The sequence below is a fragment of the Zootoca vivipara genome, chromosome 1 (genome assembly GCF_965207765.1).
Source record: "Zootoca vivipara chromosome 1, rZooViv2.hap1.1, whole genome shotgun sequence".
In the NCBI taxonomy this organism is placed as follows: domain Eukaryota; kingdom Metazoa; phylum Chordata; class Lepidosauria; order Squamata; family Lacertidae; genus Zootoca; species Zootoca vivipara.
The window spans coordinates 87,254,913-87,277,279 of NC_142582.1; the positions used below are offsets into that span (position 1 = coordinate 87,254,913).

At 38.8% G+C, this 22,367-nt stretch overlaps 1 protein-coding gene and 1 long non-coding RNA gene across 42 annotated transcripts in view; one reads left to right on the forward strand and one right to left on the reverse strand.

The window, feature by feature from the left end:
- The window catches only part of GPHN (gephyrin), a 223,035-nt gene that overhangs the window by 55,185 nt on the left and 145,483 nt on the right, over positions 1-22,367 (forward strand). For 38 of the 41 annotated variants that reach the window (XM_060274044.2, XM_060274051.2, XM_035113931.3 and 35 more), the window contains exons 3-4: positions 6,968-7,025; positions 19,311-19,403. In XM_060274044.2, coding sequence (XP_060130027.1) covers positions 6,968-7,025; positions 19,311-19,403 — 151 coding nt within the window. The remainder of the gene's footprint in view (positions 1-6,967; positions 7,026-19,310; positions 19,404-22,367) is intronic. The other 3 variants (XM_088669606.1, XM_088669602.1, XM_088669616.1) reach the window with 1 other exon arrangement.
- On the reverse strand, positions 645-21,040 carry LOC148687652 (uncharacterized). The gene is made up of 3 exons (XR_015950009.1): positions 20,954-21,040; positions 16,178-16,260; positions 645-740 (listed from the first exon to the last, which is right to left on the reverse strand). It is a non-coding gene; the product is annotated as an uncharacterized LOC148687652 (long non-coding RNA).

The following is a 22,367-nucleotide window of genomic DNA, read 5'->3' on the forward strand; positions in this document are numbered from 1 at the left end:
AGCCGGCGTATAGCTTCCAGGTCATGTGGCCAGCATGACAAAGCCGCTTCTGGCAAACCAGAGCAGCACATGGAAACGCCGTTTACCTTCCCGCTGTAGCGGTTCCTATTTATCTACTTGCATTTTGACGTGCTTTCGAACTGCTAGGTTGGCAGGAGCTGGGACCAAGCAGCGGGAGCTCACCCCGTCACAGGGATTCGAACCGCCAACCTTCTGATCAGCAAGCCCTAGGCTCAGTGGTTTAACCACAGCGCCACCTGGGTCCCTATGATGTTGTTAGCAGTGTCTTTAAAGTACTCTTTTACACTAAAAAGTGAAGGGAATGAGAAGGATGTGAATATGATATGCATATGCAGGATTTCTAGTTTTTCCTGGCTGGGTGCTAACAGCTGGGTGCATGGCGGGCAAAAAATCAGCAGGTGAATTGCTCCCATATCATAAGGCTACCGGGGGGTGGGGGTGGGGAGTTGAAACATCAGACTTTCAAAACTCCCAATGAAGAAATTGAAGATTGTTCAAAAATTGCAAAAACAGCATTTCAAAGAATACAATGCTGTGTATGTTTGCTATGGAGAAAGCTTCTCTAATCTCTTTTGGATTTTCTGTTTAAGTAAATAGACTAAGGCTGCAATCCTAGATGCTTACCTGGAAGTAAGCCCAGTTGATTTAATTGTAGTGCCCCTTTGTTGGAATGATGGACAGTTAAATATCCAAGACTTCTTTATCAATGGATAAAATTTCTGAAATCAGAGAATGAAAAAATTATTTTTGCAGCTGTTGCTCATGTCATAGGACTTTTGGGGTTGGAAGCTCTTGTGTGGAAGTCTTAGCGGCTACTGGAGCAAAAACAAGGAATAATCTTATTGCATAATTATAATAAGATGTATTAATGAAACTGTTAAATGTTTAATGCTGCAATCCAGTTTATGGATTGAATTCTGTGACACTTGCTTATGAATAAACATTTATAGACTTGCCCTGTATGCAATTGTACATTTTTTTCAAAACTGAGAGAAATTTGCTCAGTCCTCTTTTTCTCTTCTGGAGCTTCAGATGGATGCTCCTGCCCCCCCCCCCCGGTAACTGTTTGCCCCTGCCTTTAGAGCCTCAACGGTCCACCTCTGTCCCACACCTCGCTTCTCAGTGTCAAGCTTCCCTTTTCCCTCTTCCCTTTGTGCCACCCCCTAGGCTTGGCTAGTAGCTTCCCTGCTTTCTCTCCTCCTGTCCCATCCCCCACACTGCCATCCTTCACACTTGCTCCCTACCCTTTACCACAGAGAATGATCTTCCCGGGTGACCTCATTTCCCCTTCTCAGCATTCCCTACAGGATGTAACACACTAGTGAGCAACTAAAGGGAAAAAAGCTTTTCAAATGAACACAAATAGATCTGTGTAGAGAGAACGGCTGTACAGAGCTACACATGATAGAAGCACCAATTTTTAAAAGGCACACATGTACACAAAGAATCTCTGTGGGGAGATGGCTAATTGATAGGGAATTAGTTACTCCATTTGCTATGAAAAGACAATGACAAAACACACACATACTTTAAAAAAGCACAAAGCACTTCAAAGGCAGCGAGGAAGGGGGGATGCAGAGAAGGCTGTGAAATCCTGTAGTAAATGCAATTATGTTGCCTCAAAATAATTAAGATTCTGCCCATGGTGTGTGGACAGTGAGAAGAATAATGTATTTGGCAGCAACCAAACTGCAGCAGAACAGAGACAACTTATCTTAGGGTGAATACATGATGCAATGAACATTACTAACTTAATATATCCCTACTGGTGAGCCTGTATAAGGATGGAGCTAGAATAAAGTTTCTTCCCACTATAACATATCCTGCTAACTACTGACGTAAGCAAAAAACAAAACATGGGTCAACTGACAGGAGTATACTTCTAGCAATACAGTTAGACCTAGGTGCTTCATAAGGCGATGTAGGACTGGAACAATTTGGGTCATTTTTGCTCTATTGCAAGTACTTCATCATCCCCTTCTCAATTTGGGCCTTAAAAACCCTAAAAGGAAAAGTGTGGGTGCACGGAGGGTAAGTTGTAAGCAAGTATCTCTTGTTGTTTTGTACATCATTACTGATCACAGGGTACATCTGTTAAGACATCAGCTTTCACTTCTGGTTTGTGGACATTTAGCCAACATAAGATACCTATAACTCTGAACATAAACAGCATTTCCCCCCCAATATTGAATATAACCTATGAGAAAGTAGAGCATATGCATGATGGATCTGATAAAATGTGAGTAGTGTGTGCTTTAGGTGGGAAACACTCAATTTTAATAATTAGTTTTTGGATGGCAGTGAAAGATATTGTATTATTTGAATATTATTATCTACTGAGCAAAAGATCATGTTAATTAAAGTGGCATCTGAGCACTTCTGCAAATAACAACAACTGGGCTAGATGGAGTTATTTTTAGATTGCGTCACTGAATTCAGCTGACTCATTTATTAAGGTTTTAAAAGTGACTTATTTTATTGCAATTTTCTAAACATAAAATTGTATATAATGAAATTACATGAACAGAGCAATATGGACCACAGTCCCAAAACAACTATAATTTTATTTGAAATCTGATTTCATACTAAATGCTTTTCTAAACATGGGTGGCAATAGGGAGTGAAGCTTATGATTTCAATACTTCAATTATTCATGACTGTTGTACAACACAATTCAACACATACCAAGACATTCTGTATATTCAACAACAAAAGACCTGATGTGGAAGAAATCAAAATGATAAAATATTTTATTTTCCATATTCTGTAGTTTGGGATGACACACCACAAACAACAAGGCACATTCTTCCCATATGTGTTCTTTGATTTGTTCATACTATCTCTATATAAAAAGAGTTTTAAAAATACAATTTGGCAAAACATTTTTTAATATATATTTTTAATATTAGAAGTATAATGCATGTTACTAGCATTACAGTGGTACCTTGGTTTGTGACCACAATTGGTTCCGGGGAGCCGGTCGCTCCCTGAGTTCGTTGTTCCCTGAGGCATGCTTCTGTGTGTGCGTGAAGCGCCGCTAGAGCGCATCTGCGCATCCGAGTGCTGCAGAACCCGGATGTAAACACTTCCGGGTCCGCGGTAGTCGGAAACCAAAGCGGTCGCTCCCTGAGGCAGTCGCAAACCGAGGTACCACTGTGTTTTTAGAAATGTGTGCAACAACTTATGCTAAACTAGTCAGTAATAGCTTTCTATAGTAGTATTGTTGTTGTGTTTAGTCGTTTAGTCGTGTCCGACTCTTCGTGACCCCATGTAGTAGTATTAAGGTACTATTAAGATGTTACTGAAGCTTTCTAGCTCACCCAGGTAAGTTCTAGCAGCTCTTTGTCATTTCTCCTGAAGTTAGCAAGCAAGAGGAGAAAGTTGCTGATCCTAAGACAAATACATAGTAAGCTGGAACTAAATCCACAGTTGATCATGGAGTAGTACAGCCATCCCCAGCCTGGTGCCTTACATTTGTCTTGAACTACAAGTTCCATCAGCCCCAGTCTGTAATGATGGGAGTTGTATTCCCAGGATGGGGAAGGCTAGTATGTAGCCATACAGTTTGGCTAAAAAAAACCCCAAACAAATGAGCGCAGGTTTTGCTCTGCAAACCCAAAATCCAAGACTTAAATGTCAATTTAACTCTTGCTCTCTAACCCTGGTTTGAAAAAAGGACATGGTTAGAGTTAAGAAATGTCTAGTTTTTAGAAACAGCCAACCTGAATCAGATTACTTTCAGAAGCTGTAATCTTTATGCGTTGTTTGACTCTTTTGTAACTGGATTGCACAGTATTGGAAATCTTTCTCACCTAAGATGTTCCTGTAACAGAATTTGGGTCAATGAAAGATTTAATCTGAGTGTATGACAATTTTCTTAGACTGAGCCAATTTCTAGAAGCATATGTGTACATGTGTGTGTGGTGCCCACATATTGCATGTTTGCTTTGAAAAGCACTAATGTAACACGTTTCATGCAACAATCAGTATGTGTAGCTAACTTGCGAGAGTGATACTCAAAGTGACACACAAAACAAAGGTGTTAGGGTTAGTCCATAAAGAAGCTTGGTAACTATTTTGTGACTCCTGTTGGTCCTGGTTTACTTTATTGTGGGTTTTGAGAATAAACTAACAAAGATGGGTCTTTGTTTGTAATATAGCCCACAAGATTGAGAAAAAAATTGTTACCCAATTTTGGAGTTATCTTTTAAATTGAAGTTGGTTCTTGTATCAGTGATATAGCGTGCCTAGTACATGAGGACCTACTGCCTGTAGGGGCCCCCCAAATTTGAGAACTCTTATTAACAGAAATCTGTTCAGAAGGTATGTAATTGTATACTGGTGTATACGCCATCTACATCATGAGAGGGAATGCAATCATACTTCCGTTAACAACCACAATTGGTTCCGGGGAGCCGGTCGCTCCCCGAGGCACGCTTCTGCGCGTGTGCAAAGCGCCGATAGAGTGCTTCTGCGCATCCGAGCCCCGCAGAACCCAGATGTAAACACTTCCGGGTCCGCGATGGTTGAAAACCGAAGCGGTCGCAAACAGAGGCGGTCTCAAACAGAGGTTTGACTGTATAACGTATTTTTCCGTCTATAAGACGCCCCCATGTATAAGACGACCCCTATTTTTGGAGACTCAGATTTAAGAAAATGGGGGGAAGATGGCTCAGAGTATAAAACACCTCCTAATTTTTGACATTATTTTAAAGGAAAAAACCCTAGTCTTATACATGGAAAAATATGGTATTTCATATGGGGAGTTGCAACAAAATGTAATCACCACTGATCGGTATTCTGATATTTCTTGCTGGTGTGTTGGGAAGAGGGAATGATAGTGTTTACAAGCCACTAGATGTTCTCATGTGGGCTTAACTTTTGAATATAGTGTGTGCACATAAAATCCAATATGTGTAGGGTCAGACTGTGGAATTGATTCCTAGATTTTACCAGGGCTATCAATTACACTGTGTAATTATGCAATTTATAGCAATTTCCTTAAGAACAAATCAAAACAGACTTCAGATCAATAAAAGTGGTAAAAAGCTTACCACCAGAAACTGAAGTGTATTCCTCTGCCAGAGGAGTTAGTACACTGCAATGGTCTAAGGTTGAATGACTAGCTTTAAACCCAATCTGTTTTTCACCAATGATGCTATTAGTTCTATCCAAGATAAAAGCTTACATTTAAAAGATCTGACATAAAGTTTCCCAACAACTGAAAGAAGGCTGATGTGATGGTAATTAGATGGATTAGTCCTAACACCTTCTTTTCAAATAGAAGCTATAATTGCTTTGCTCCTAATGTGAGGGGTCTTTCCAGTTTTGTTAACAGAAGTAAAAGAACTGAGAGTAGAGGAGCCCACCATATTGGATGAGATTTTAAGAGATCAGGTAGTATAGAATATGGGTCAGAGGCTTTGCCAGGTTTGAGCTGGGCAATCAGATCAGTAATATAACAAGAAGTTACAAATGGAGGTAGTTGAAGAGGTGGTTGAAGAATTGGCAGATTCTTGAAAAATTTCAGAAAAATAACTTCCCACTTGCATGGAAATAAACAAGTGGGAGTTTCATAGTGATTTGTTAGTGCCCTTGTAGTAATTCACTACTCTTTTTTTCAAGGGCACATATTAGTAAATTCCATTTTTATCTCTGCAGCTCTTTTCTTCCGGTAATATCTAATATTAATGCAGATCAGGGGGGAAATTGCTGGCACCTAGCAGGAAAAGAACGTACAAGTATTTGTACTTAGCTGTTGTAATGTGTTTTAACATAGCTGCCAAGTTTTCCCTTTTCTCACGAGGAAGCCTATTCAGCATAAGGGAAAATCCCTTAAAATAAGGGATAACTTGGCAGCTATGGTTTTAATCTAAATGTATGCTTCATTCTGTACTGAATTTTATTGGTTTGTGACCATAATAAGCTTTTTTCTACTACTGTATAAACTTCTATATACCGTACTTTTCTGTGTACAAGATGAGGTCCCCCCCCCCATTTCTTAAGTTTAAAAACGTGGGTCGTCTTATGCATTTGTTGTTTAGTCGTGTCCGACTCTTCGTGACCCCATGGACCAGAGCACGCCAGTCTTATACATGGAATATAGCAATTAAATATATTAATAAAGACAGTACTTGCCGCCATTCATGCTCTGGCAGTTGCAGCTCCTCGCAGTGGTGAGCCACAGGGCCTCCGTAGTTTGCTTGCCTCCTCCCACTCAGCCCGCCCTACAGCTGGGAGGGAGGCTGAAGCTGGTGTGCATGCACATGAAAGCTTATATCCAAAACAAACTTAGTTGGTTTCTAAGGTGCTACTGGAGAATTTTTTTAATTTTTTAATTTATTTTGACTGCGTCAGACCAACACGGCTACCTACCTGAATCTAGGGATGACTTTGTAACCATTAGAAGTACTTTACTGAAGTTTTGTTTTGTTAACATCTGTTCCCCTCATGCAGAAGAGAAACTAGAGGTGAGACATTTGTAATAGGCAAATAAAAATTGCAAGCACATTTAAAACAAGAGCTTCTTTAAGCCTCATGTATGCAAATGTCCACTATGTTAGCTAATGTACCAACTTCAGATGTTTTGTCTAGCATATAGGGTCTGACACTTCTGTTTCTAGTGTATCTGAAGAAGTGTGCATGCACACGAAAGCTCATACCAAAATATAAACTTAGTTGGTCTTTAAGGTGCTACTGAAGGAATTTTTTTTAATTTTTTTAATTTTTTTATTTTGCTTCGACTCAGACCAACACGGCTACCTACCTGTAACTTTGTCTAGCATGCCACTGTGCACTGTTGCAGCAATGCATAAGCATAAGCTTCTTGGGTATCTAAGCACAGTTTGCTCCTAGAAGTGAACCATAGAAATGGGCTTATGTGGGCTTATTTGTTTATTCCATATTGTTACTGGATTTTGAGAATATTTTCTTTTCCAAATTTCAGGTTAGGCGGGACTGTATCTGCATACAAGATAGTGCCAGATGAAATAGACGAAATCAAGGTATCATTTTAATAACTGTTTTTGTTCAGTGCTTTAATTTTTTTAATGTATGCTGAAATGTACAGTGATGATTTACTGATTTAAAATTAAATTAATTAATGATTAAATTCAAGTTTCTGGTCATTCAACAGCTACCACAACACCTGGAATAACATAATGGAAGTATTGCTTTTGTCTTTTCTATTCATTTGTTCAAGCTCCTTTTTACACGGAATGTTGATTAATTATTTTAGCTGCAATTCTGCAAAGTCAAAACCATTTGCATCAACCTGGGAAACAGCACAAAAGCTTTCCTGTCATACTTTATTTTTAGCTTGTGTATTAATTAATGCTATTGAGCATTTAATTAGGCAATAGTTAGGCTCTGCTTTCTAGTCAAATCAGCAAAGTAAACTGGCTTTTTTTTTAAGTATAACAAAATGATGTGGGGCATCTTAGACTAACAAGTTTCTTATGGCATACGTTTTTGAGGACTACAGTTTATACCATCAGATTATGAAGGGCTTTTCCTGACCTGAGTTTATGCCTCCCAGCACAATATTTTTAGGGGGTAGGGTGAGGTCAGGATGACACTTCATTCATCTGCTAATACGGATTGTGGTCCACAAAAGCATACATCATAACAACTTATTAGTCTTTAAGGTGCCACAATTCTCTTTGGGGGTTTTTTTTTATATAAAACAGTTCAACTCTCTGTAAATTTGATGATTTGGCTAATGGTTCAACATAAAAATCTTATTTAGAATATTTAAAGATTCATTCTTCTAAGTTATTCACAGAAAGCTGTGAGAAGAATGTAGTATAAAAATCTTATTTTTTTAAAGGATTGTTTTAAATGTAGCAAAATAGTCCTTGGTAAAAAGTGAGAAGGGATTACTCTATTTATTCCCAAATCTCACAGATCTACAGTTGCTAGGAATTTGTCTACAACTGTTGCTTTCGGCTTGAATTAGCTGGCCCAGACACAGAGGGCATACTATAATTTCTGCTCTACCTTTCAGCTCAGAGATGCTCTTGTTTCCTAAGGCAATTTGGAAATATTAATATGCAGCATTCCTCAAAAGAAACAGAATATGTAGACAGACAGTGGGGCAATTTGCCAGATTCTTATAAAAGAAGCATTTACTCTGCTTGGCTACCACCCTAGGATTATTAGCTCACCAGCAGCCTAGGTTTATTATTGTCAGTTTATCTTCATTATCAAAGAAACTTTCATATGAACGTTCTTCTGCAGAGACAAGACTATCCTAGCAGCAGTAGTAGAATCCATTCCAACCCTATGCAAAGATGTGATGTTCATATTTGTTTCCAATATTTTAACCTCTGGTTTAAGAATTGTTTTGGGATTATGATGGAACCTATTATTCCCACACAGAATTATGCAGCTATTCAACTCCATCCCCTCAATGTTAGTTCTCTGAAGCAACTAGTAGGAGGAGTGGAATGAATTTGCGTTATATTTTCTTGTAGGAGTTCAATTTTAAAAGACGCATGCAAGTCATGTGAAATCCACACAATTTTAAAGGCTGTTAAGAAAGATATATCTGTGTTATAAAACAGTTATACTGTATAGAAAACCTCTTGGTGCATCCTAACATGTTGTGTAGAACCAAAGGGGGATAATGTTCCAGAAGGCCTGTGAACTCCATCTTGGTAGTCAAGATAAGCTTGGGATTTAATTGGTAGTTGCTGCAAGAATGAGCTCATAAAGTATATGTTACTTGCTTTGATATGCAAATTGGCTTGCTTTGATGCCATGCTTATTTGTGGGTTTTTGTGTTTTTAACACTTCTTGCTTTTATCTGTAAGCCGCCTTGAGTCCAATCAGGGGAAAGCGTGGTATGAATAAATTAATATGATGATAGAACATGTGGGCATCCAATGAAACTGAATGTTGAAGCTGAAAGATTCAGAACAGACAAAACAAAGTGCTTCTTGGCACATCACATATGGCATTCATTCCCATAAGAGGTACTGATGGCCACCAACTTGGGTGGTTTTAGAAGAGGATTAGACAAATTCATGGAGGATAAGGCTGTTGAAGGCTAATAGTCATGTGGGCTCTTTTCTACTCATTTCAGAAACATTACAATCCGGACAGATTTGAAATTGGAAGCGATGGACTTCAGTGACATAACTATATAAATGCCTATCTGCTTTCATCACCATAGACTTACTGCTTGGGGAACACTGTTTATTTTGTTTCCCCCATATTCCTCCATTCCTCTTGTGCCTTTTTTCTTTATAAACCCCAAATTATATCCTCCACCCTGCTGCTGTTTTTTGGCATTCTCTGAAATCTCTTGTGGATGTGTGTGCATACACTTCTGAAATTAGCAACAATACCCGTGGTATTAATTTAAAAACAAAGTACTCTTGACACCTCAGAGAGTAGTTGATTTCATATCAGCACGATCTTTATAAATTTCTTCAGCAGTTATGTTCAATGGTAGCTATAAAGGTTTTCTTTTTTGCCTTTGCTCTTGTTAATTTCATGCAGGTGTAAATAAATGCTGCTGCTGCCTTTTCTATCACTAACAAAAACATAATTTTCTCAATATTTTTTTTCCTTGATTAAATCAAGATACACTTTTGTCCATCCAAATCTGCAGCTGCATCTGTCTGTATCTAGACTAACCTCATTTTGTTTAATCTAGCAGTAGCCTTTCAAATCTGTTTGCTGGGTTTGAAAACTGCTGAGCCTCAAAGCTCCTGACTGAAGTCATGTTGTTTAACCAGATATGGGAGATGCCTTCCAGTTGTCGCTGAACTACAACACACACATCACCCCTGATCATTTTGGCCATCCTATTTGGGGCTGGTGAGGGATGGCAATCTGATATCATCTAGACCAGGCATGGGCAACCTTGGCTCTCCAGATGTTTTGGAACTACAACTCCCATGATCCCTAGCTAACAGGGCCAGTGGTCAGGGATCATGGGAGTTGTAGTTCCAAAACATCTGGAGAGCCAAGGTTGCCTATGCCTGATCTAGACCATTAACACTTACAATGCACTCCCAACCATATTTGCTCAGGAGTGTCTCACTGAGCTCACAAAGAGATAATAAATTTTGGGAAGGGTTATGGATATTTTTTTCTGGCAAAGAAAATGGAAAGAATGCCTGAGAAAAAAGAAAAGAATGAGGAATAAAGAGCTGGAGCCCAGTTTTACCAGAGTTCAGTGTTAGAAAATGAGAAGTCACCCAATGGGTGATTAAGCAATATCAATTAAGATAGATGAGGATAAATCAGAAAAGGAAAATTGAGCTGAAGGTCATCTGTGTAAGGAAAAGAAAGCAACACTTGGAGATAAAAAACATGAAAAGGTTTATTTATTTTGGTTTTATTTTATGTCTGTATTTGTTCAATAGTGATCTATAATTGTATATGGACTATGTAGATTGTCACCAGATCTTGTTAGATAATGCTTTATGCAAAATATTTTTACAGCCTTTTTTCTGGAAATTAAAAAATATATATAAATTAAAAAAACATGAAAATAGAGCCAAATAAAGAAATATATAAAGCAACAAGAAGGAAACCAGGAAATAATATTTAAATGGAATATACAGGGAACCCCTGATTAGCATGCTTGCATGAAATCACATGAAATTTGAATACCCCACCTCTGCCCCTGCCCCACCCCTGCTCTGCAAAAAAGTACTGTCTTACAAGCTGTTTCCAACATGTTACTACATCAGCATTGTTCTGTTATTTGTGAATTAATATTGAAATATTCTTTTAATCATAGCAGCTTTAATTTAATATCAGTTTTGAGTTATATTTTCTTTTTTACAGTCATTTCTTATTTCTTTCCTCTATAGAAAAAATATGTATAAAATCAACTTTTCTTTTTACATCTAGATGGGGCTTGGCTACATTATTAATCCCACCCATCCACCCAGAGAATAATTCCAATATGTAAAGAGACCAATTTTGAAATAAATTGATTATCTTTGCATATTTTTGTAATGTTAGTAATTTTTTAATCACACACACACACACACACACACACACACACACACACAAATGAAAATAAACTAAAGATAAAGAGCATAAAGGAATACTATTACAGTCATACCTCGGGTTGTGAATGTGATCCGTACGGCAGGCACATTTGCAACCTGCAGCATTCACAGCCTGAAGCACTGTGACTGCTTCTGCGCATGCGCGAGTCCCGAAACCTGGAAGTAACGTGTTCCGGTACTTCCAGGTTCGGCGCAGTCCGCAACCTGAAAACGCGCAACCCGCAGCGTTCGTAACCCGAGGTATGACTATAGAGCAGCTTGAAAGCACATAAGGTTGGATTTTATAGGTTCATATTCTTCACAATCTATGTGGATTTCTGCTTAAAAGACAGTTAAAAGATAGCATCAGAAATGTGTTAGATATTCTGGCATATCGTAGTTGTTATACTGTAACGAGAAAAGATGTGTATGTAATCTGCTTAATTTGAACCACATCTCCAACATTTATCTGATCCTAATTTATATATTAAATCCAATTTATAAGGTGTTAAATGCCATTGATAGAGGGTTTTTAAAATAGTTCTCATTTATATCTGTTGAAATAATATTAGAATGGAATGCCCCAAATCGAGTTCTATTTTTTCCTGGTTATTCTTAGATCCAAATCTCGTGCCCTTTTTCTTGCATATGTATCTTTGTTCTGATCCAAGTTTAACCAGACACCACAGAGTTTTTCAATTATGCCTTAATCCAAACGGGAGATAAATAGAATTTCTCATTTGTTCTCTTTCCTGATTTCCCCACGTTTGTATATTAGAGGAGAAATATTTTATAGCTGCAAAAATTTCAGGTACAAATTTCAGTTCGTGAAATAAAAAGTGTCCTCCAAAGCCTCCCCACACTTTCAGACAGGGCACTGAATTAGTGTTTGTTCTTTTTTGGATATTCACAGATATGGGGGAAAGCTTGAGTATACCTACTAATAGCCTGATTTGATTTTCTGTGGCAGTATTTTGTCTGTTTGTATCTTTGGATCACCAGTAGGGTTTTAGAAATGATGTGACTTGACCATCCTTGAGAAGTGCAAAGAAGAAATACTGTCAGTGAGTCATCAGAGTTCAATAAAGGTGCAGCACCAACGGAGTTTAATTTTTTTAGGCTGCAGTCATATATGCACATACCTGGGAGTAAGTTCTATTGGAACTCAGTGGTATGTCAAGGACTGACAGGGCTCCAAAGAGTGTGTGACGGAGACAGGGGACCAGGGGAGTGACCCAAGACAGGGAATCAATTATTTATGGGGTGTCACGCCACCTGCAAGACAGGAGCCAGGGGAGGAGGAGAAAGGGACGGTTTATATGAGGGACAGGTCAGTAGATTCCCCACCTTCCCCCTCCCCACTGTCTCCTAGAACCAGGAGGGGCTTGAAAAGGGAAGAGCAGTGACAACTTCCATGCAAGAGAAGTCTCAGGTTGCCAGCACACAACCCATCAAAGGAGGGTATATAAGCTGGAGGAGGGGAGGGCCCCCCACTGTTGCTGCACCTGCTCTTTTGGCCCAGATCTATAGATACGGTAGCTCCCTAGAGGCTAGAAGTGTGTTAGCATGTGTATCTAGAGCACTGTGGAAGCACTGAAAGTGTTCCTGTTTCCAATAAAGAATTAACTATATCAGACATGTGTCTTCCTTATCTGGATGGACTATGACACAGTGCTTAGTTCAGAATATACATGTATTGGATTGCACTTTTGAACTTGTGTGATCAGATAATGCAAATCAGAAAATTTAACGTTTAATCATGGCTGTGAGCTCATGATTCTGTGAGATCATTGTTAGGTATATTGAAAGGCTTGAGTATGCCAAGGGAGAATTTTGACTTTCCCCCTAGTAGTTTGTCCTTGGCAAATTGGTCTAATTAAGTTTAGGTGATAAAGGCAAGTAATTCCCCAGTTTGCAGCTCTGTCCAATTAAATTATTTAATTTTCAATGGAGACACAAAGTACAAATATTATGCAAAACTTTATTAGCACACAATACAGCTTCATAAAGTGTAGAATCAATTTTATAACATTGTAAAACTCAAGAAGCAACACATGAGAAATAGAAGACTGGAGAAGAAACATAACAATATGCTAATTCCTAACTTGAATTATTTGACTTCTTAACCTATTAGGCTTAATAATAATAATAGGTAAAAAAGGTAAAGGTAAATGACCCCTGGATGGTTAAGTCCAGTCAAAGGTGACTATGGGGTTGCGGTGCTCATTTCGCTTTCAGGCCCAGGAAGCCAGCGTTTGCCCACAGACAGCTTTCTGGCTCATGTGGCCAGCATGACTAAACTGCTTCTGGCACAACGTAACACCGTGATGGAAGCGAGAGCACACGGAAACACCGTTTACCTTCCCACCACAGTGGGACCTATTTATCTGCTTGCACTGTTGTGCTTCCGAGCTGCTAGGTTGGCAGGAGCTGGGACAGAGCAACAGGAGCTCACCCCGTCGCAGGGATTCGAACTGCCAACCTTCCGATCAGCAAGCCCAAGAGGCTCAGTGATTTAAACCACAGCGCCACCTGCTCCCTATAATAATAGTAATAATAATAATCATAATTTTGCTCCGTCCATCTGTCTGGGTTTCCCCAGTCACCCTGGGCAGCTTACAACATATCTAAAAACATAATAAAAACATCAAACATTAAATGCCTCCTGATCACAAGGCTGTGTTTAGATGTCTTCTAAAAGTTATGCAATTAACTTCTTGACTTCGGAAGGGAGGGTGTGCCACAGGGAGGGCACCACTACCAAGAAGACCCCCTGCCTGGTTCCCTATAACTTCACTTCTCACAAGCAGTTGTTAGAGGGGGAGCTGTTGGAGGGGGTGGAAGCATGCCCTGCTTATGGGCTTTCACAGGTATCTGATTTGCCACTGTAAAAACATAATGCTGGATTAGATGGGCCTTCTTATGTTCCCATGGTAAGCTTTTATGAGGTGTGGGGCATTGGATATTGGGAAGTGGCACTGGAAAAGTATGACGGTGGTTTAACAAGTTAGCATTCCCGTGGGATTGCTTTTGAAGATCAAGGAACTGGTGATCTTGGAAAGGGTATTTTTACCCAGTGAGGTAAAGAGCAGGTCTAAGATATAATCCTAAAGTTGTCATCACCCACACAAATTCAAATGAACTCTCATAAATCAGAGAGAATTAAGATAATTAGTGATCTCAGTGGTAATTCTGAAGATAACACCCACACAATAAAAGAAGCATCTTTGGTATAGACATTAACTGAACTCCTTTTTGCAAAGCTTACAACATTTGGTGGTGGGGACGGGGGATGGACTTTTTCATTAAACTTTTAAAACAACCTTCAGTAACCTTTCAGATAAATCAGGTCCAAGATGGAGTTACTTTGGTGTACACATACCCAGTGTTTTGTCAAATCTGCTTTTGAAGTTCATAAAGGTTTTTTAATTGGCTTGTATTGCATCACATAAAGACTGTTGTTTAGGGGAAAAGATTTGTTTGTTTGTTAAAGTTATATCCCACTCTTCCTCTCAAAGGAGCCCAGGGAAGCAATCTCAAAAACTGAGATTGAAGATATATGATCTTACTAATTTTAGCTGCTTTTGCTTTTACTGTACTAATTTTGCTGACGTTTCTAAAAAGATATTTTTTCTTTTGATGGTTTACTATCTTCACCCAGCATCTTTACTATCTTTACCCAGCATTTTGAAAGCCATCTGTTTTAATTAATTTAATGTTCCATTTGGACAGGGGTGGGGAACCTGACTGCATGTCAGGAATGAGCAGGCCAAAGTGGGCAAGCAGCAGGTGTGAGTTGTAACTTTATACTGTAGACTACAGTCTAGTGATGCAGGTTTATAAACTTATCTCTCCATTCAAGCAACTAAGGAACATAGTCACATTTTGAGGACACATTCTAAACAGGCAAATGCTCTCCAGAAGATGGGAAGAGCCTCAAGTTCCAGAAGAGAGGCCTGGGCCTGAGGTTCTCTGCTCTTGTGCTACAAATACCGTAACTAACAGTACAAAGATTTTGAAGGGCTGGTTTTATCCTATTAAAAAATGTGGAGTAGAGTTAAATAACAATGCAAGCATAAATAGTTTATTCCCTGCTTATTGTCAGGAAAGGCTATTTTACACATGAAAGGTCTTAACAGATGCAATGACTCATGTAACTGATCTATTAGATTGCTCAGGTCCATTCTTTCAAAATAATCCATTCCATCTTGCTCTACCCCCAACATACACTCTTGCATTTTGTGGCCACTGAACATGCTCAATCCTCACTGGGCTGTGTTTTGGGATTTGGGGCCTCCTTAGCCGCCCTGCCCCCCAATCCAGTTAAAACAAACCAAAACCCTGGCACCTCCATGTATCTCAATAGCACATTTGGGCTTCATAGTTTTCTTAACAGAGCACCTCAGCTCTGTTAATAACAGTGTTGGTTGCTGGGAAACTCCAGTCTGTGTTCTAAATTTGATCCATCAAGCGTCTCCATTTGGTCCACTAGGCTCTTTGTGTAAGTAAGTCATGTCCACCTATCCTATTCCTGATGCCAGGATGCAGGTACAGGGCAAGTAAAGGTGAGGTATGGCAAAAAGGGGCTTTGCAGTCACTTCTGATTGGCAGTGTCTACTGTGCTTTTCAGTTCTTCAAGATGTGCAGAGAAATCAAATTAAGTCTGTGCATAAGTGAACATCCTCTAAATCTTTTCTAGCTGATAATGAAATCATAAGCACTGCACTAAGAGGATAAAATGTTTTCCAATGAACTTGATTGATCACTTTGAATTCTTTTAGTACCAGGTGTATTATTATTTTTTACAGAATCACAGTGCTCAGATATTCTTAGTATAAATGCAACTATAGAAACATAGGAAACTGCCTTATATTAAGTCAGACCGTTGGTCCATTCATCTCATAACTGTTTACAAGGTCAGGCAGCAGGTCTCCATGCAAGTGTCTCTCCTAAGCCTACCTGGAGATGCCGGGGATTGAACCTGTGAACTTCTGAATGCAGAGCAAATGCTGTATTGATTCAAATGCTACTGAGATATTTTGACTACACACAAACATAATGTTATTGGTTCAGCTTTCAAAACTTGAAGTACTATTAAGTGGGGCGATTTTAAATAGCTTTAGATGAGTTGAATGATAACTTACCAGCAGTAAAGCCAAATGCAATACCATGGAACTTGATTTAAAGGAAAGACACAGAGGATTGGGCTGTTAGAAGTACTTTTATCCTGTGGAATAAAAAGAGGTAGTCAGATGTTACGAAAATGATGTGGGCTCATCACTACTAAAAGGAGCCTTTTGAAGGCACATAAATAGCTTGGTATTCTTTTAAAGGTTGCTCTGTGTGTCTCTTTCTTTCAGTGTTATGAGTGTGAGTGTGTATATGCACACTCTGTAGCCCTGAGGGATTTCCATGAGTTTTCACAGTTCTAAAAATGACTCATGTTTTGCGCAAGGAAATTTTGTTTCTATGCAGGAATAGTCCTTTCATAGATGAAAGCGCCACTTGGTGTCTGATTCAAACACAACAGGAATAGCCGAGGACACTAATTTTGGTTGCCCATATTAAAATTACAATGATGCAAATTTCATGTTACTTAGTACCAAAACTGCTGTGTCTTCATGTGTCTTCAAGCTTGACAAAAACCTTCAGAATCTGTTTCCCTTTAACACTCTTAATTCTTATATGCACAATCTTCCTGTACACATAAGAGTGTAAAATGTCATCACACTCTGCAGTTTGCTGGCTGCTAATAGGCATCTATGCCAACTGCAACATGAGGAACACCAGCCCAGCCAAGGCAAGCTGTTTAATGAAGGGGGGGGGGGAAGCATGAAGCACCCACCCGCCTCCATTAAGCTTACAGTGAGGTTTAACTGTGGGGTGGGGAGGACCCTTCACCCAGCAACTTAGCAACTAATTTCTGTGGGTGAGATTAATCTTACTGAATAACAATATTATATATCATTGAATTAACCAAATCCACTGAGAAGGAAAGGGAGGGGATGAACTACCTGTATGTTCTTCCTTATTGACATGTGTAATAAAATCAAACCTGGAAATGTATATCAGATGTTTGCAACCCTGCTGAGAAAAATAACTGGCAATAAGTCTTTATTTAATTTTAATTGGTTGAAAATCTAATTCCTAGTAAGGGATCTAAAGTTTCTACAATTTCTGTGATGTTTGTTTTAATAAATGTAGCCTAAAAAACCATTTATGAAATAAATTGTCTATGTACAGCAAGATTAGTACTTTGATGTATCTACTAATGTAAAGGTAAAGGTAAAGGGACCCCTGACAGTTAAGTCCAGTCGCGAACAACTCTGGGGTTGCGGCGCTCATCTCACTTTACTGGCCGAGGGAGCTGGCGTACAGCTTCTGGGTCATGTGGCCAGCATGACTAAGCCGCTTCTGGCAAACCAGAGCAGTGCACAGAAACGCCATTTACCTTCCTGCCGGAGCGGTACCTATTTCTCTACTTGCACTTTGATGTGCTTTCAAACTGCTAGGTTGGCAGGAGCAGGGGCCAAACAATGGGAGCTCACTCTGTCGCAGGGATTCAAACTGCCAACCTTCCGATTGGCAAACCCTAGGCCCTGTGGTTTAACCCACAGCGCCACCCGCGTCCCTATCTACTAATGTAGCAGTGGTTAATGCTGATGTTTCTTATTAAACCATTATATTATACAGTATCACATTTCCCCCCAGACACAACCTTCCACAAACTGGCTGACAACAGAACCAACCTAATATAAATTTAACGTAAACAAACATTAAGTAAAAGCAATGTAAAAAAAATGTAAAATATTAACAAAATAGCAGCATGTAAAGATCCCAATCCAGACCACCAAAGATAAAACTCAGAGAGAAATAACCATTTTGAAACTCCAGACCAGTATCAATAATGGAAAGCAAATAGAAATAAGGCCTGATACAAGTGGAAGGTGGGGTTGATTGTACATAACACAGGAGGGAGTTCCTCTTGTTTCCCCAATTTATGCTAGAATCGTTAGCCTTTGTCAGGGTCATGCCCCTCTAAACAGTGTATTAAACTCATGGGGAAAGAATGCTGTATAGCTCTAGGGTGTGGATTGAGGAAGGATCACACTGATCTCACTTTCCCCCAATATGCTGCTCCCATTTCTGCACCTCTGCCCTCAATAAAGTTTGGCTAGTATGCAAACTGTGGGCCTGCCTGAACCAAGATAGTCTGATCATAATGATCAGCATCTGGCAATATTCAGATTACTCTACTGAATATTTTTTTCGCTCTAGGAAAAAAAGACTTTGGCAGTCCCATCCACCATTGTGTTTTGACTATACTGTATGTGATTTTGGCTTTAGGTGTGATCACAGGAATGTAACCCCCATGTAAGTTGCGGGCTTACTAGTGATAACCGTAGGACACATCTGCTAAGATTACTGTACCTTTTGCTTCCTGGTAGAAAAAAAACTGGACAGAGTAGGACTTCATTTTTTGGATGAATTCCAACATAAATTTGTTTCTCAACTATGTACTTTTCCATTGAAGGATTGATTCAATCCTTTGTACTGAAGTGCTATTTCTGGGGTGGCAAATTTGCTATTATTATTTACATAAAGCCATCAAAATAAACAGCACTTTACAGAGCAATATAATCACAATAGAGGCTCCTGCTTTAAAGACCTTATTGTCTGTGTTTTGAAGTTGGAAGATGGCAAGAGAGTAAAGTAAGAAGGAATGGCAAAAAGAGCTGAGTGTGAACAAATATAAAGTTTCATATGCAGGGTTTCTACATTTTCATGTGTCATGCAATTCTAGGCTTTATGGGCTCTTGAAAATACTGTTACATATCTGTTTAGAAATTCAAGGAGTGTGCTACTAATATTTCTTTCCTATGATCAGGATGGTCAATTGCTAATACTAAACAGTTTTGTTTGTGTTTTCAGGGTTGGAAACTTTGGTATTTTGTAAACCAAAAGTTTAGGCTGCTTCTTGGGAGAAAGGAGTGACAAAACAGGATGAGCAATTGTATTCTATTAGATATCAACCTACACTTGATATATTTTTGGAACTGGAAACGATTGGTATTTTAAATTTATTTTTAATTTTCCTCCACATCTATTAATATCAGTGCTTTAAATGAAGTTTACTATCAATATTTAGGATTAAATTAAAGGCAATACAGTTATTCATAAAATAAAATGTAGTTTGAATTTGCTCTGTCATTTAATTATTTATGAACATGAAAATCTGATAACATATTTCTTTGTGTGTGTGTGTTTTTCCCCCAGGAGACATTGATAGACTGGTGTGATGAAAAGGAGCTGAACTTGATTTTAACTACTGGAGGAACAGGGTTTGCGCCAAGGGATGTCACACCAGAGGTGAGAGAGTTTTATCTTTAAAGCCATCTGCCTTTTGAAAATACCAATAATGTTCTTCTATATATGATGTCTCAGAAGGAATTTGATATAATATAAAATTCCATTGCATTTCTAAAATAAACAAAAAAAGACCTGTTCAAAAGCAAACAGTTGATTTTACTTCGGTGCCATAAGGAGGCTTGTTTTTGTGTGCAGGCTACTTTACAGTGTTCCTGTTTTCTCGGTTGTGTCACTTGCTGACATATGTCTAACAGGGACATGGAGATTATTCTATGGAAGTTGTTTTCAAAGTACAGTATAAAGCAGGCCTCCCTAGGGAGCTGTGGATAGTTACGAAAGAAGGTGCACCAGCCCCACAATGTGTACTTTGATTTGCCAAGGAGAATTTATGACAGCCTACTCCTATTCCACCCATTTTTGCAGTTTTTTCTTCCTTAAGATTACTCCCACAGGAATCTTTAACTATACTATGGGGCCACTGTGACCCTGCTTCTACCCTTTTCCTTTGGTCTACTTTGGTACAAGGCCATAGTGAGGAAACTATATTTCCTTGTGTTCATTAATGTTAGGGATATTCAAGCAGTTGATTTTATTGATCCTGGGAATGTTAGGTCGCTTTCACAAATGCAGTCAGTAGTATGAGAGCTGCTTCTGTGAGTTACAGTTCCACACTGCAGGGCCATATGTGAATATGAATAAAGAGACTGTGCGGCTAGGCCAGCAAGACAAATCTTTCCCATGCCACTGGAGTCCTTTTGGGAGGGAAGATACCAATCAGGTGGGTAAATTTGTATGCTCACATCCTTCATATTTCTGCTCTCAGTAACGTGGGATTGTACCATGCATCCATGAATACCATAAGGGCAGCTGTATATGTTTGCAGGACCTTGGAGAATACATGCTCTGTGTATTAATAATGATTCTTCCATCAGAAAGACTAGGACTTTCTTTTTTATTTCACTCCATACCAGCTGTCAGAAGTATTGCCTCGTGTGTAGTGTGTGCTTGTAGGGGGAGTGAGCAAAGACAGGATTAATCTCCATAATAGTATGATTGTTACACTTCAAATAGTCTAAAGACACTAGTATTTTATCCATGATGTATTTCTGTACTTTTATCAATCTTTTATCATCAATCTTTAAAACTACTATTAAAAAAAGGTTGGCTTGAGGTTAAAAGCTTCCGCCTTGAAGATAAGCATCTCTTGAATTTGGAAGCAATTGATTTATTTCTTGAGAAGTGGAGGGCATATACGCAACAGAACTATCACAATCTAAAGCAGAAGTATTTGGATGGCAAGCTCTCAGAATAGTTCGTGGTGTTTTTAGTTTCAGTATTGCCTTTTAATCATTCTCTGGGGCCCTGTGTTGACCAGGTTGAGGTGAATCGGGACCACCCACAAACAGAATTGAGGTTGCTGCTTCATTGGGTGACATATATTGATTTCCCCCAGAAGATATGATAAAATCAAATATTAATTTAAACAACCACCAGGAAGGGACTAACCAATCAAAAACAGATAAAGGAAAGCCATGCATGTATAGACTCACCTGTAAAGGGGGGATGGACCAGGAAGTCAATATGAAGGCAAGAGGGGGTGGGTCTGCTGAGTTGTCCACTCATAGCACAAGCTGCAGTTTTAACAGTTGAGAGCAAACACAAGAGGGGAGGCAATGCATAAGAACAAAGTCAATTTCATCATACATGCCACTTAGAGTGCCATCTGTGTCACTTTGCTGGCACCCAGGCTCAGACAGCCTGGCAAGCGAGAGGGTTGGCAATCTGCCTCATGAGACTGGCAAAGACTGGCTGTTAATGAGAGAAATTTTCATGCCTTTTGTCTGTGCCAGGAGGATAGTGAGAAAATCTCCTCCACTGTTGCTCAGGGCAAAGCTTTGTGGTAGATCCCACTTGTAGAAATATCATTTTGATGGATTTTTAAACCAGAGGTTAACTACTTGAAATTACAGTTCCCATGATCTACCAGCCTTTCTTGTGAGTGTCATTTCTAGATTTAGCTGTATATTCTTGCTTTGTTACAAAAAATCAGGATGGAAAATAAAGACAAAAAGTTGAGGAAAAATAATGTATTCAGTGTGACTAAAAGTTATGACTAGCAGTAAGTGCTGCAGAGATGGAAAATTTGTTCTTAAGATTTATTTTAACTTCTGAACAAGTTGGGTCATTTAAGAATTATACCTGTAAGGACAGAAATGCTCTTTAAATATTTATCTATCTTATATTTCTCTCATTCTAGATGCATTGCTTGGAGATCACTCATTTTTCCATTATGCTAACATTTTTGTGTCAAATTTAGCAGCATAATATATTTGTATCAGTGTTCAATAATATATTTGCTGCATTGGCAGAATCCAGTAAATTAAAATTTAAAAACAAGAGAGGGAGAGAATGTAGAAAAGACAAAGAATCCCTGCAAGTATTATGTTCAGAAAAGCATTGATTCTTGGATTTACTAATGAGAGGGTGAGAAGGTCCTGTGATTGATTTTGTGGATTAATTTTTGGTGTGTTGTTTTTAAAATTGACTTTTTTATCTATTGTAGTATTAAAATTATTACTGCTGTTAGTCTCTTGGAGACTCTTGTGTGGGAAGAATCACACAAATTAAACAAGCACATAAACTAGTTCATTCCTCAGTGTATCAATGTTCAATGTTCTTCTTTTAAAAATAATCAGGACTTTAGTGTATTGCTTTTTGTTAGCTGCCACAGATATGGTATTCTGAATACTTTAGAACCTATTTGGGTTGTATGCCAGGCTGGTTGCAATTTTGAAACCCACGTGGGCCTCTAATTTAATCCTGAAATGAATTGGCAAAAGGACTCTGAATAATGTAGACTAATAGAATTGTAGAGTTGGAAGGGACCCCAGAGGTCATCTTGTCCAGTCCTCTGCAATGGAGGAATTTCAACCAAATCATAAATGACATATGACGATCCAACCT